Genomic DNA, 14,196 nt, shown 5'->3' on the forward strand with positions numbered 1-14,196 from the left:
TGTTTAGAAGACTGTTTTCTCATGGGACATTGGTGTTAAGGGGATCTGCCAATAACCCTTTGTTAAATCCAGTGTCGAATAAAGGGAGCCGTGCCCAACCGATCGAGCAGTTCGTCAATACGAGGCATTGGATATGTGTCAAATTTAGACACCACATTGACATTTCTATAATCCACACAGAACTGGACTGAGCCGTCGCTCTTTGGAACCAGCACCACTGAGCTGGCCCAGTCACTGTGGGATTCTTCTATTACCCCCATATCCAGCATGCCTTTTAATTCTTCGTGAAACACTGTTTTTTTTGTGCTCGGGTAATCAGTAGGGATGACTGCATACCACTACCCCTGGGGTTGTTTCGATATGGTGTTTTATGAGGGTCGTACGACCGGGAAGAGGCGAGAATACATCGGAGAATTCTCTTTGCAACCTGGCCACGTCCGTGACTTGTGACGGTGAGAGTTGGTCTCCGCACGATTGGCTTTAAGTTCACCTCTGGCCTTAGCTACTCCCTCTCCGGTACCACTGTCACCAAAGCCACAGGGACCACCTCCCCCCGCGGTTTTAAGAGGTTGAGGTGGTAAATTTGCCATGCTCCGCCCCATCCATTCATTTAACCTCACAATCAACTTCCCCGACTCACTGTGTGACCTCAAAGTGTCCTTGCCAATTTGCGAGTCATTTAGAGCTTGATGTGGGTAGTAATACAAGGACTTTATCTCCCTGTAAAAATTCCCGTAGCCGAGCTCCCCTGTTATACAGCCAGGATTGACATTCTTGAGCCTGTAGCAAATTCTCCTGTGATAGTTGTCCCAATGTGTGGAGATTTGCTCTCAGGTCAAGAACATATTGAATTTCATTTTTACTGTTTGAAGGTCCCTCCTCCCAATTTTCCCTCACGACATCTAAGACACTGCGAGGCTAAGACATTCACAAGTCGGCGCTTAACCATGCCCCCACCACCACAAAAATGCTAAACATTTTGGATGGAAACCCAGCCAAAAAAGTACACAGTCTTGTAACTTTTTGTCTGATTTTCAAATCCTTTTTTTCTTTAAATCAAAGTTTTAATGTTGTGAATCACCTTGGAGCTGGTTGGTTTGGTTCACTCTTTAATGAAGAATTTTTAATTATATATATATCATTTCAGTCATGTGTGTCAATAGCAGGGGCATTTTATGTGTGGTATTTAAGAGCTTTAAAGATGAAGTGTGTAATTTCTGCGGCACTAAAAGAACCAATTCTCACCAAACAGAATTACTTAAATCAGGGGTTGGCAAACTTTTTGACATGGAGTGCCATTTTTTATTTTCCTGGTCAATGGCTGTGCCGTTGCCCCATGACTGAAAGAAAACCTGTCCTTTTGTACAAAATGAGTTAACACCGTTAATGTCACAAATTTGCTTATTTGACTGCTGATCACAAAATAGTATGGAATCTTAAATAATTCTTATATTGTCATACAAAATAATTCAAAATTATGCAGAGGGGTAAGCACGCAAGCAACAGCAAGAGAGGAGTAGACTGTTTTATTTATATGAAGTTTTTTGCACCTGCATTCCAATCTACATCTTGATATAATCCTTCCTCATGATCACGCAGCATGTTTTCATCAGCAGAATGGGAGACTAAACACTATTAAAGTGTGATGATGCAAGCCATTCGCGCATCACAAGCCGATCAACTATTTAGCCCTTTTCGGTGAATTGCACCTACAAAATCCTAAAACTTTATGTAAAAGATGAAGCGAGGAGCAGTTTTTCCTTCTTCAGGTCAGGCTTTATTTTCCCCTCTTGGCGACACCAATTTACAGTTTACCTTCACACACTAACCTAACACACACAGCTTTCATAAACAAACTTTTACTACTAGAAAAATCTTTGCTCGGCTCTGTCGTATCCAGTCTCTCTCCCGACTGAGTGTTGTGTCGCTCTATTTATGCCGCTCTCCCCGTGCTCACTGAAATTAGAGACAGGTGTTAGACATAATTTAGCTCAGGTGTAAGCGCCCTTACCGCTTTCTCTCTCCGGAGAGATGCTTGACCACGCCCCGCTGCCACACTTTATTTCCAGGTTTAAATAATATTTTGAATAGACTCAGATTTTTGAACCCCACGATGTGGGTTTATGTTTTCTCTTTTAATCGTTTCATGTAATTTTGAGTGTGAGCATGGTTTAAGGAGGGTGTACCTGTATGCTGGGTTGGAAATCTCAAGGATTAATAGTGGTGTTTTCCTTATTGCATCACATGTTGTTCTGAAAGCACAAAGAAACAAATGAAACACGGAATGTAGGCTGTCATCCATGCAGCCTGACCGAAGCAAAGTGGGCGCATTTACTCACGCGATTAACAGAAAGTAAAGCGCTGCCTTCTCATGATGTGCGAATGGCTTGTATGCGCTGCACGAGTCTGTTGGGTATACTGCAGTCTCATCACATTTTAACTTTTTGTTTAGCCTCCCATTCAGCTGATGAAAACACGCTGCATGATCATGAGGAAGGATTACATCAAGATGTAGATTGGAATGCAGGTGCGGAATTTCATAAAAATAAAATAGTCTCTCTCGTCGTTGATGGCATGCCTGTGATTACCCCTCCACTTGCCAATGGTAACCGACCTCTGGCTTAAATTATGGTTGTTTTCAAATAGGTTTGCCAACAGCCATTCGTCACTCAAACAAATATTTCAGCCCCAATCTCACACCATTTGTTGAGGAGGCCAGCACTTCAGAAAATCTGGTCTGTGAGCACCATCACATGCAGATTAGAGCAGTCATTAGTCTCCTGTGGGATAATTGGTGTGTGGCAGAAATCTTTGGTCCAAAGCAAGACATTTCCCTACAAAAGGGATCACATCATTACAACATGCTTGTTAGAGAAGAGGATTGGGCTGCCACTTTGGGGTCGGGCCCCTGCCTAAGCTTGCACACATTCATCTTCACTCATTTGCCATCCATAATTATCCTCTGTAGATTTAACGGCGAGTTGTTTCTACAGACTGGGAATACGATGAAATTATTTCACTCTACACACAATTAAGGAGCTTTTCCTCTCTCCTGGAGATTAGGAGGCTCAAATGAAAGGCCTCTCCTCTCAGAGCGTGACCCTGAGGTGGCTGTTGTGTGCGTATCGGCATCACAAGTGGTGGGCTTCCTGAAGAGTGCCACTTATTAACATCTATGTATGTGCAACACGCTAGTATGGGACATAAAGTGTAATGTATGTGAATTTATGTGCTTGTCTTTTCCTGTTGTGTCTCATGAGGAATGGTGTGCTGAAATGACCAGCATATGATGTGTTATGGATGCTATTTTGACCTAACTAGCTTAACTGCCAAGACTTCACTGGTTAACCAGCTTTACCAGAAACACTATACAGAAATCTGATGTATGGCAATACATGTGAACCACCTACTCTGTATTATATTTAAGCAGTATTACTGAAGCTAGAGTGCTGTTGTTCCATACTATATAATAGCTCGGCTGATATTGTTTCGGTGGGTTTTGAAGGACTCACTCATAACATAAAAGACGTCACCTACTGGAGTAAATATGAAATGTGAGTGAAATCAAAATAAAAACTGAATCAAAACCCCGACCACTATTTAAAAAATATGTTAGATGAACATACTTCATATACAGTATATGTGTTCATATATGGTAATATATCAGATTTATGGCTGGTCAACCAAGTCGATCACCAGTTTTCCTGGTGAACATTACGGCTATACTGGTCCACCAGTTAGACCAGCAAAAGACCTGAACTTACCAGCATATACCAGAAACTTACATAGAAAATAAATGCCTGGGGGCATTGCCAAAATGGCAGCAGTGTGAATTGACTTGCCTTTGAGTGACTTTTCAAGCTAGTCTAAAGACTAAAGCACCAAGAACTAATATTCACAGTGAACAAGGTTTTGTTGCATTCCTAAGGGCCTCTTCACATTACGAACAAAACTTTTTGTGGTCGTTTTGAGGTGTGAGTAGGTTCATAAGAATGCACAATTCGATTTGACTGAAAGCCTTATTTGCTGCGAATTTTCGCTCTTGGTGTGGACAGGCTGTTAAGATGGTCTTTTATGCAGGGTGTTAGTTATTTAAAGCCAACATGAAATCAAAATTGGCCCTATTTATTTTATTTCACTCGTGAATACATCAGATTATGGAAGTAATGAATGCCGTTTGTTGTTGACTTTAAGTTCAGCTGCTTTCCATAGGTTTTTTTTTAGCCCATGCTAACTCTATGATCCTGACTGTATTACTTTTCTTTTCTTTATTTCTGTCTCTCTAGCCGGCTGTCCAGACTCACTCATTAAAGAGGTTCATCATTTCAGAGTCTTGGGAGACGAGCAGGTAAGTTTGGACTTGTAGCAGGTCTCTCTTACACACAGATACACACACCCACACACACACATCTTTTAAGTAACCTTCGCTGTCCTGGTTTAGACTCAGGAGAAATCTAAGTTCAGCCTGATTGTCAGATTGTCACATACGAGAGGCTTTTAAATTGGCCCATCTGCCTGTCCCCACACCCCTCACTAAGCCCTCCCTCACCTTCTTACCTTTCTTCAATACTGTCACGCCAACCACCCTTGCAATGAGGAAAGGGATCATCTCATAGGGTTTCATCCTACCATCTTTGCAAACTTTTGGTCTTTGAAGTTTTCACACCAATTTGAGCTGTTAAGTTACACCTCTGAAAAGTATCATTAGGGATGTTTGTGCGATTATGCTTCAGGACATGTTGTTTGGAAGTTTACTTTCCTGAAATCTTACTAGGAGTGATTTGTATCACACTGCATTGTTTTAGCACTTAATTCACTAAAACTATATAAGTCAGATAATGGTGCAAATATGTCTAAAAAGGAGGTTGCAGCAGACTACCACAATCTGGCATACTTTGTTAGAACTGTATAGAGCACTACAGTGCCAACCCACTTCAGTTGTCTATCAGTTGTCTTGGTTCTGGAGGTATTTTCCCATTCATTTTGTTTTCCCCCCATAAAGATTTCATAAAATCCTTCATAACATAATTCTAAGCCATGAGCCAAATCAGCCAGGTCAGAAATGAATCACAGCATTACAAATTTTGATTTGAATTTGAAAATTGGACAAAAAGACAAAGGTACAAGAGTGTGTACTTAACATCTGTAATGAGAGAATAAACTACAATCCCATGAAGCATTGTGAATGATGTAGTTAAAGTAAAAACTATGGACAAATATAAAACTGTTGATTTAAAGTTGTTGATTATAAGTATATAAACACTATATTTTAATTGTAGTACAAAATATCCAGATATATGCAAATGTATAAGTATTTTGAGAGTGTAGGGAGATTGACTTGATTGTGTCATTCGGTCGCTGCAGGGCTGGTTTGCCATGGTTTGTTCACCGCAATTCTTTGATTAGTATATTGTTTTCCTTCATGATCATGGATAGTGTAGCTCTTCACCAGAAATTCTGCTATTAAACATGAAGTTGAAATAAAGCGGAGTGATGGCTCCAACAGAGGCATACTGTATACCATTGATTAATAACCATGGAGCTCACTGTTTGTCTGTTTTTAAAAGTGTATCATTAAAAATAAAAAAAGTTAACATTAAAAATCAGTTCCACTATGAAAAAAATGAATGCGATTTTACTTCTGAAACCAAACAGTTGTGCTGTATTACATCACTCCATTGCTGAATTGATCCAGACACCTGAATCGGCACTTTATAATAAATCTCTTTTATCATGATTGCTTTCACTTTTAACAAAAAATCTGTTTACCACCTGATTTCCATGTATGGAAATAGCGCATTGTTAATTGTGGCAGGCAAATAGTGCTGACTTTTGTGAATAAGGTTCAATTTATAAAAAGCCTAAGTTACATACAAAGGGGGCGTGTTCACACTGAAAGAATTTTAATTACTTAATTTAAATATGGTGCAGTGCTATTCTGCATTTAGTGCCTGCTTAAGCATAATAGCAGGTGTTTTTTTTGTATAAAATGCTGAATTTTGTACTTATTTAACCCCCTGAGACCCAGGATGTTTCCAGGAGTGTTGGTTATTCATGGTTTTAATCACAGAAAATGTGATTTTGGTCATGATAACACTGAATAAGTGATTAATCACTATTCTATTTGTATTATTTAAAATGGTAGAGGCATCATTTTGGGGTAGAAGCAACAAACATAAACCTATCGAGTATGTATTTCCTTGTTTGTGATGAAAACAGTATAAAAATAATAATGCCAATGATGTTATAACTAATAATGTTTTAAGGTAAGCACTTACCATTTTCTTTTACCACTGTACATGTAACGGTCACACTTAATTAGAGAGTACAAGTAGATGTAGAACTCAAGCAAAGACATTCAATATTTTTTATTTGGTCATAAATGCTCAATCTAGCATAACATCCCACTGAACCATATATAGTCTTAGCCTTCTGATACAGTCATTGCACATAAAAAGAGATAAGTCATACGTCATCCTGTTTCATTGTTAGTGTATTTCAAAGATCCTGGTTCAAATGCCACATTATTATATACAATTTTTTTTTTTTTTTTTTTTTTTTGCAATAAATGCAACAAAAGCTAATACAATATAATTTAACAAATCATCAGTCTGATGACAGAGCCATAGATCATAGTGAAAGATAGGTGTGGTTTGTATAGCACAACTTACGTACCTCGCAACCCCATATGAATTTTACAGATATATTTCTTTCGATCTGTTTTCATAGTATGTACGTATTGTTAATTTGTTCTAGTCACAAGTATGGTAAATTTAGTAATATAATCATTGAAAAAAAATCACACGTATTAAATTCTATTGGAGGTCACACATTTACATTTCAGTTATTTTTAGAGTGAATTTACCTAAAGTTTGTTGCCTTACAAATAAAATTATCAGCTGGTACGATACCATATTCTTCAAGTTTTATGTTAACATGATTGTATTTATCAGTCTATATACCAAAAGTAACCATGTCTATCTGAAATGACAATCTGTATCTTTAGTATTAACTAATTGTTTTGAAAACATATACTGTATGGGCCTAAATGTCTCAAACCTGACTGATTTGTTAACTGACTGAGAACACTGGGTAAAATATCTTTAGACACATTCAAGAATAACAATTTACAAATGAGAAGAACTTAACGGACTGAAATCAATTTATGTCACGATTAAAGCAAGTTACATCTCGACAACGATAAAACAATAAAGTCATAGAAGTATTTCCATTGTGTTCCTTGTTAGATTATACATATCGATAATGCCTGTAATTGGGAGAATCTGTCTAGTTAATCATGGTTTGTGCTAGGGTGAGTCGGACCTTATGTTTTTAGTAAAGCCTCATCATCTTCAAAATACTCTCAAAATACACTAAACTTTTAATATATTTTAATATATATTAATTTAAGTAGTATATACATATAGTACCTTAGAAATACTACAGTGTGTGTGTGTGTGTGTGGGGGGGGGGGGGGGGGGGCAGGTTTAAGTGGTTTACGGGGACTTTTTTTAGGTTACAAACTGGTAATTACAAGGTTATTATGCTATAAATGTGGTTTATGAGGACATTTCTAGTGTCCCCATAATTCAAATCGCTTAAACATGCTAAACAATGTTTTATTGAAAATGTAAAAATGCTTTTTTGTGAGGGTTAGGTTTAAGGGTAGGGTTTGGGTGGGGGGATAGAATCTATAGTTCGTACAGTATAAAAATCATTATGTCTGTGGAGAATCCTCATAATGATAGCTGCACCAACATGAGTGTATGTGGTCAAAAAGTCTGTCACTGTTAGATAAAGGAAAGGAAAGTAAGCAATAAACACCAGCTATTTAGAGACATAAAACCAAGACTACAATACATCTATGTTCAAGAAATTTGCTAACTTTTCAACAAAACAAAGTCTTTAATTAAGAGACAACACCACGAATCTTGCAAACTTTGGCTAGTCCAGCAACTACTTTTCTCATAAACACATATTTTATCTTATTTAATGGACTGCTATCTTCTAAAACACCCAATGAATCAATAATTTAAAACAATGTGCACTGAACAACGGAAAAGGACAAAAAGTGTTTTAATCGTGTTTTTGAAGTCGTGAATAGTGTTAAAAGTACATGAAGCATAACAGAGGTTAGAGTTAGTGCGTCCTTTAGTTTTAGTTTTCAGTAATATTTTAAAATACATTTTACATAAATGATTCCTCACAGGTCTAAACTTTAATTATAAAGTGTATTATATTCCTATTTTCATCAAAGGATTAACCCATACGTATCCACTGAGCCTAAAACGGCTCCTGGAGTTAATACAATTCTGTAAAAACTGTTAATATCGGATCTGTGAATCAAAATATTTGTGTCAGAGCATGGCCTGTCTGTCTGGGTGTGACACCGGCGACTTAACAGAGCATGTGTAGTTATAATTTGAGTTAGAAGCCTATTTGTGAAATTATCAGATGAGATTTGAATTAAGGAAAACAACTAAACTCAGCTGTTTAAGCTGATGCGTATGTCTTATGACCTACACTATAGAAAGTCATAAGATGGCTACAATTGCAGTTTTAAAAAAAGTCTTACACAGTTTCATGTGATATTTCACATATTTACTCTATTTAAAAAAAATAAACATTTTCTGACTGACACATTCAAAGAGATATTTTTTTATCAAAACTGCGATTAGTCTCATCCATTGAATGAATGAGAAGGACAAAGTACAAAACATCCAGATCAGCTTCAAATCATGAACTAAAGCAGGTCAGTATCCATACTGTCTGTATTCTTATCATAAATTGGTATGTTGTTTGCTAACATCCATTTTCTTTCTAATTTACATCACTGAATTTAGTTCAGTGGTTTTTATGATCACTGAATATACAACCTCAATTTCAAAAAAGCTGGGTCAGTATGAAAAATGCTAATAAAAAGAAAAAGGAGTGATTTGTAAATTATATTCACCTTTTGCTATATTGAAAGCATTACAACCAAACATTATATGATGTTTTACCTTTTGAATTTTATTGCTTTTTGAAAATGTACAGTAATTTCAAATCAGAAGATTGCAAAATTTGGGACAGTTGAGTGTATACCACTGTGAAACATCACCATTTCTTCTAATAACACTTATTAAGCATTTGGGCACTGAAGACACAAGTTTGTTAAGTTTAGAAAGTGAAATTGTCTCCCAATCATCCATTATGTAGGTCTTTAGCTGCACAATTGTTAGGGGTCTTCATTGTTGTATGATGTGCTTCATAATGCGCCACACATTCCCAATTGGAGACAGGTCAGGACTGCAGGCAGGCCAGTCTAGCACCCACACTCTCTGCACACACAGCCATGCACTTGTAATCTGGGCAGTTTGTGGTTTGAAGTTGTCCTGCTAGAAAATACAGGGACGTCCCTGGAAAAGACTATGCAGGATGGCAGTATATGTTGCTCCAAAAGTTTTACATATCTGTTGGCATTCATGGTGTTCTCACAGATGTGCGAGTTACCCATGCCATGGGCACTGACACACCCCTGGCCCATACAGACACTGACTTTTGGACCTTACGCTGATAACAGCTTGGATGGTCCTTTTCCTCTTTGGCATAATGACTCTCACCATCAAGTCTATAAATGCTTTGTATTTACTGATGCTGTGTGATACAAAGTGTTGTGTTTTGTAGCCTACTCGTATGAAGTGTGCTTTAAAAACTTTGTAAATAAAGAGTTTAAAATAATAGTTTGTTAAATGACAGGTGTAAGTGCATTTGCTTTAACATTAATTTATACTTGATAGAATTAAACTTTAATTAAACATATAAGTTGAATTAAACTAAACATTTGTTTAAATTCAGGCAATGAGCCACAAGTATCGCTTGCTGGAGAGTTGTGGAGAGGAGAAACATTGTCTTGAGACATAAACATTGTAGTGTTACGTGTTGGTCTCTTTGGCTACACACACACATCTTGGGTGAAACATTTTATCTTTAATTTTAACGTAGCGATTGTACGTCTCACACCACTTTTGAAAACACATATGTTTAAAACAGCAATTGCTTTCTTATTTTACTGTATCGTTCATTGAACATTTGGTCCAAAATTGAGAAAAGTTTGCTTAATACATTCACGTCAGAGCAGTAGAAAAAGAGGGTTGTTTCAAACAATTCACTTGACCATTAAAGACTTAGACTTTGAGACTGATATGACATAGTTTTCATTATCTGTATGTATTATCTGTATTATCTGTGTCTGTATCGCAGAAATTGCTGTCACTGTCTCCTGAAGAGTCATCAGAATGTTTTGCATTAACCCTTGAAATGCCTTTACAGAACCAATTATCTGACTTTCTGGTTTGTAGTTCAGCCAGTACCCGAAAACGTCGATCATAATTCACACTGGCTCAATCGATAATGTACACGAGCTGTACCTGTTCCCCCTTACAGATATCCAGACGTTCGTATAGAAAAAAATGCTGCAGCCATGAGGAATAAGGTTAGATCATTTGATGATAGTCCATGGTCAGCCCTAGTGAAAATCTTGATGGTACATGTTGTTTTATTAAACTCAAACCCAACAACGCTCTCATGTGATGTGGGGAGCTCACGTTTCACAATGTCCGATGTTAACTCTGGCACACTCAACATATTCTTGAGCTTTTGGGCAAAAGCCAACCTTTCAGTTAATTCAACTTGCATTCTCAATGGAGAAACAGACCCCCCCCCCCAAGTGAATGCACTTGACTGCATGCTCCCTATTTAGTGAAAGTTTTAATCTCCAGTGTGCTGTCTGTCTGCACTTATCTCAGAACAGTTCGAAATGCACCTTATTTTCATCCTACCTCTGAAAGCCTCTGAAAGCAACTTTTTCAGCTTTTGGATGAATATAATGACCCTTAATGTGATAATGCAGAGTGAATATAGGATTTCTAAGGAACAATAGCGCTATTGTACACTATTGTTTACATTGTGTTTAACAGCTTGCCTTTTCATGATAAATCACTCCTTTTTTTTTTTTATTGTTTATCGGATGAAACTAGAGACTAATCTTTTGACTCAAACGGGTTTCAATGTAAAAATTCAATGAGGTTTCTTACCAGATGTAGTTTTGTTGGCGTTTCTCCCAGAGACAAACTCCACTGTGATCGGCGCCATGTTGTTTTGTCACATGACTCACGTGTCACATGTTTCACCGGTTTAACCTTAATTGACAGCCCAGAGTCTTCTGAACTGAGATCAGTCAGTTTAAATGAATTTCAATTATGCCTTGCATATAGTGAAGCCAAAATACAATGTCCACGTCGCGGGGTCGCACGAGAATAGCATGCATCAAAATGGCTCAACTGTTTAATGAAATTTCCCTATTTATGATGCTTGTTTTCTCAATTTATTTTCCAGTATGAGCGTTACCAGCATTATGCAGCAGAGGAGTGTGTTCTTCAGATGGGAGGAGTGCTGTGTCCCGCCCCAGGATGTGGTGCTGGGCTGCTTCCTGTAGATGATGTTAGAAGAGTCTGCTGTGAGTTAGGGAATGGACTTGGCTGTGGGGTAAGACCTTCAGAATTCCTCTACTCAGACCTCAGAACAGCCCTTACAATATCAGTCGCCACTAATATTCAAACACTGCATTGCATTTTGAACATTCTGACAAGCTGACACAGCAATGTTGGCTCAACCAATAGTGTGAGTTTGGGGCAGGACTATCTTTTTACAGACCAATGTCAGATGAGGGGAGTGTCCAGGAAACCTCTTTGAAAATTGTAATTTTTTCAGTTTCGTTTGATGAAGGTAGTGGTGCAGAAATGGCACACTTCACTTTTAACATGGGGTATGTTGCCCATGATCAAAAAGTATAAAATGTCCACAACAAAAGTCCACAACAGTCCCATTTGTAACATTACAAATATAACAGCAAACCTGAAATGACAACAGTCACCATGTTTAGAAACCTTTGACCTTTACGTCCCAGTTTAGTATGGCTTTTCTGTTTGTGTTGTCCCTGCCCTCTATCGCTTGCATACTCCACTCGACCAATCACAGCACAATTAAGATGTAATTACCACACAATTTGCATGATTTTTTCTAATTAGCCAGTCGATTAAAGATTAGGGTGCAGTTCAGCTGCCATTAGTGCTGATGATTGCATGTTTTCAGACACACACCTCATTGCTTCAGCAGGGTGATATCTGTGCTCCTGTCTGTCTCTGTCAAAGGAGGCCACTTTGACTGTTGACCTGCATTATAGAGCACTACCTTAAATCCTTTTGTTGTCATTGACAGTGGTTTTGAGCTATTCATTCAAGCTATATTAATATGTATTTGTACACATTGGAGCGTAAAAGTGTACACACACATTGTTTTAATTTTGAATAGACACATAAAAGTACAATATCAATGTATTTATAGCATCTAAAACATTATAATTGGCCATTGGTATTGCAAGTTTTTTTTTAGTCTTTTTAAACATATGAAACTGAACATGTGCTAAAATTGCAATTTATGAACGGAGACCTACAAACACTAATGAGGTCACATTGATTAATTTGTATGTAAATGTATAACTGCAATAGAAAAAAACATTTTAGCTATCCTTTCAGAATAATCCTTCACCCCCGTCACTGGATTGTAGTGCATTTCTGTATTTTTATGTTTGTGACGAGGATGAGGGTGTGGGTGTGGCCGGGCCATAACGATGGACGTCCGGCGTTGAATCAGCCCAATCAGCCGGGAGAGGGATAAAAAGGAGCCGGGGACACCAGTTCGAGAGAGAGAGAGAGATGTACACCGCAGTCTTGTGTGTGTGTGTGTTTTGTTCATTTGTTTATTAAAAGTTTACGTTGACTGCTCAGCCGGTTCCCGCCTCCTCCTTTCCCTTAAGTAGAGACCTTGTCTGTTACAGTGTTCATAAGTTATGAATTTAGAGAGTTGTGCCCTTATCTTTTGACCATACCTACTTTAACAGTATCAGTTTGAGCGCAATGTTAGAGTGAGCAAGCGTGTGTCCACTTTCTGACCGGTTTGAGCGCAATGTTAGAGTGAGCAAGTGTGTGTCTGCTTTCTGACTGGTTTGACCGCAATGTTAGAGTGAGCGAGTGTGTGTCAGCTTTCTGATCGGGCAGCTGACAATGGTGTGGTCAGCACTGCGTCTGTGAGCTGCAGATAAAGCCTTTATTGGTGTTGGCGGTAATGAACCGTTGGCACCAGCATGCACATATAAACCAACGATGGCATATAAAAACACACACAAAAAGAGGGAGCTTTTTACATGCTCTGGACCTGAGGTACACCTTGCAACCTACCTGGCCTACTTCACTTACAGAAAAATCAATATATCCCCTCTCTATATCTCCTCTACAGTTTTATACGGCCTTCCTCTCTTTTGTTTGGGGGTTTAGGGGCCCTGTATCAGCAACGCTGTGTGTTGAATACTAGAGATGATCTCACTGAAAGCCATGGGCGATAGAGCAATTTCTACCAGCTCTAAACATGTGTATTTTTTATTTTAGGAGGGTTTTGAGGTTGTGGTCGGTATGCAAGTGTGATCCATAAACTCTCAGTATCACAAGAGGAAAAATTGTCTCACCTTTTTTGGTGATGGAGAAAGATCTGGCAACCTTAAATATGCTAGCATCATTCTTTACTACTTGAGCTAAGGGAAAAGCAATTTAGCAAATACAAAACATGTTTATATTAATTCACTTTTATTTATTTTTATATATTTTCATTTTTATTTCCACTCTTGTTTATAAATTATTTAAATTTTGATTTGCTACTGGTTACAAAGGATTAAACTTCTTTTATGGGAAATGTAAGCCTAGCGTAGTTCTAGCAGGAAGACTTGCAACTGTACATCACCATCACACCATTATCTAGGTAGCTCCTAGCCAATCATGTATCAGCCCTTGCTTTATAAGTCTGTTTACAATCTATCACATTGCTGTTTCAGTGTTTGACAGCTACTATGTCTGACGAATAGTCAGTTTCACTCCACGACGAGCTAATACCCACTCTGGACATGGATTTAATTCCCTACCCCTTACTTTCTATCCAGGATCAGACAGCTCCTCGCCACAGCGCACGTCTGCAACTTCCGGAGTCTCAATGGGATCGCTGCCCTCTCGGAAGGATATTAGAAATTTTAGCCGACAAAGGCAACTCCATCAACCCTGTTCTCTCCAGGCCTCAGGTGAACCAGCTCGCCCATAACATCTTGGGAAG

General features: G+C 38.2%; 1 protein-coding gene and 1 long non-coding RNA gene across 9 annotated transcripts in view; one reads left to right on the plus strand and one right to left on the minus strand.

Moving 5' to 3' along the window:
* LOC127413718 (uncharacterized) overlaps positions 1-11,366 on the minus strand; it is an 89,135-nt gene extending 77,769 nt beyond the window's left edge. For all 8 annotated transcript variants that reach the window (XR_007892687.1, XR_007892691.1, XR_007892689.1 and 5 more), the window contains exon 1: positions 11,076-11,366. This is a non-coding gene — a long non-coding RNA (uncharacterized LOC127413718). The remainder of the gene's footprint in view (positions 1-11,075) is intronic.
* The window catches only part of LOC127413705 (E3 ubiquitin-protein ligase parkin-like), a 202,523-nt gene that overhangs the window by 170,911 nt on the left and 17,416 nt on the right, over positions 1-14,196 (plus strand). The window contains exons 8-9 of the mRNA XM_051651059.1: positions 4,287-4,348; positions 11,377-11,526. Of these exons, the coding sequence (XP_051507019.1) occupies positions 4,287-4,348; positions 11,377-11,526 (212 nt within the window). The remainder of the gene's footprint in view (positions 1-4,286; positions 4,349-11,376; positions 11,527-14,196) is intronic.

Source organism: Myxocyprinus asiaticus, chromosome 23 (assembly GCF_019703515.2).
Source record: "Myxocyprinus asiaticus isolate MX2 ecotype Aquarium Trade chromosome 23, UBuf_Myxa_2, whole genome shotgun sequence".
Lineage (NCBI taxonomy): Eukaryota > Metazoa > Chordata > Actinopteri > Cypriniformes > Catostomidae > Myxocyprinus > Myxocyprinus asiaticus.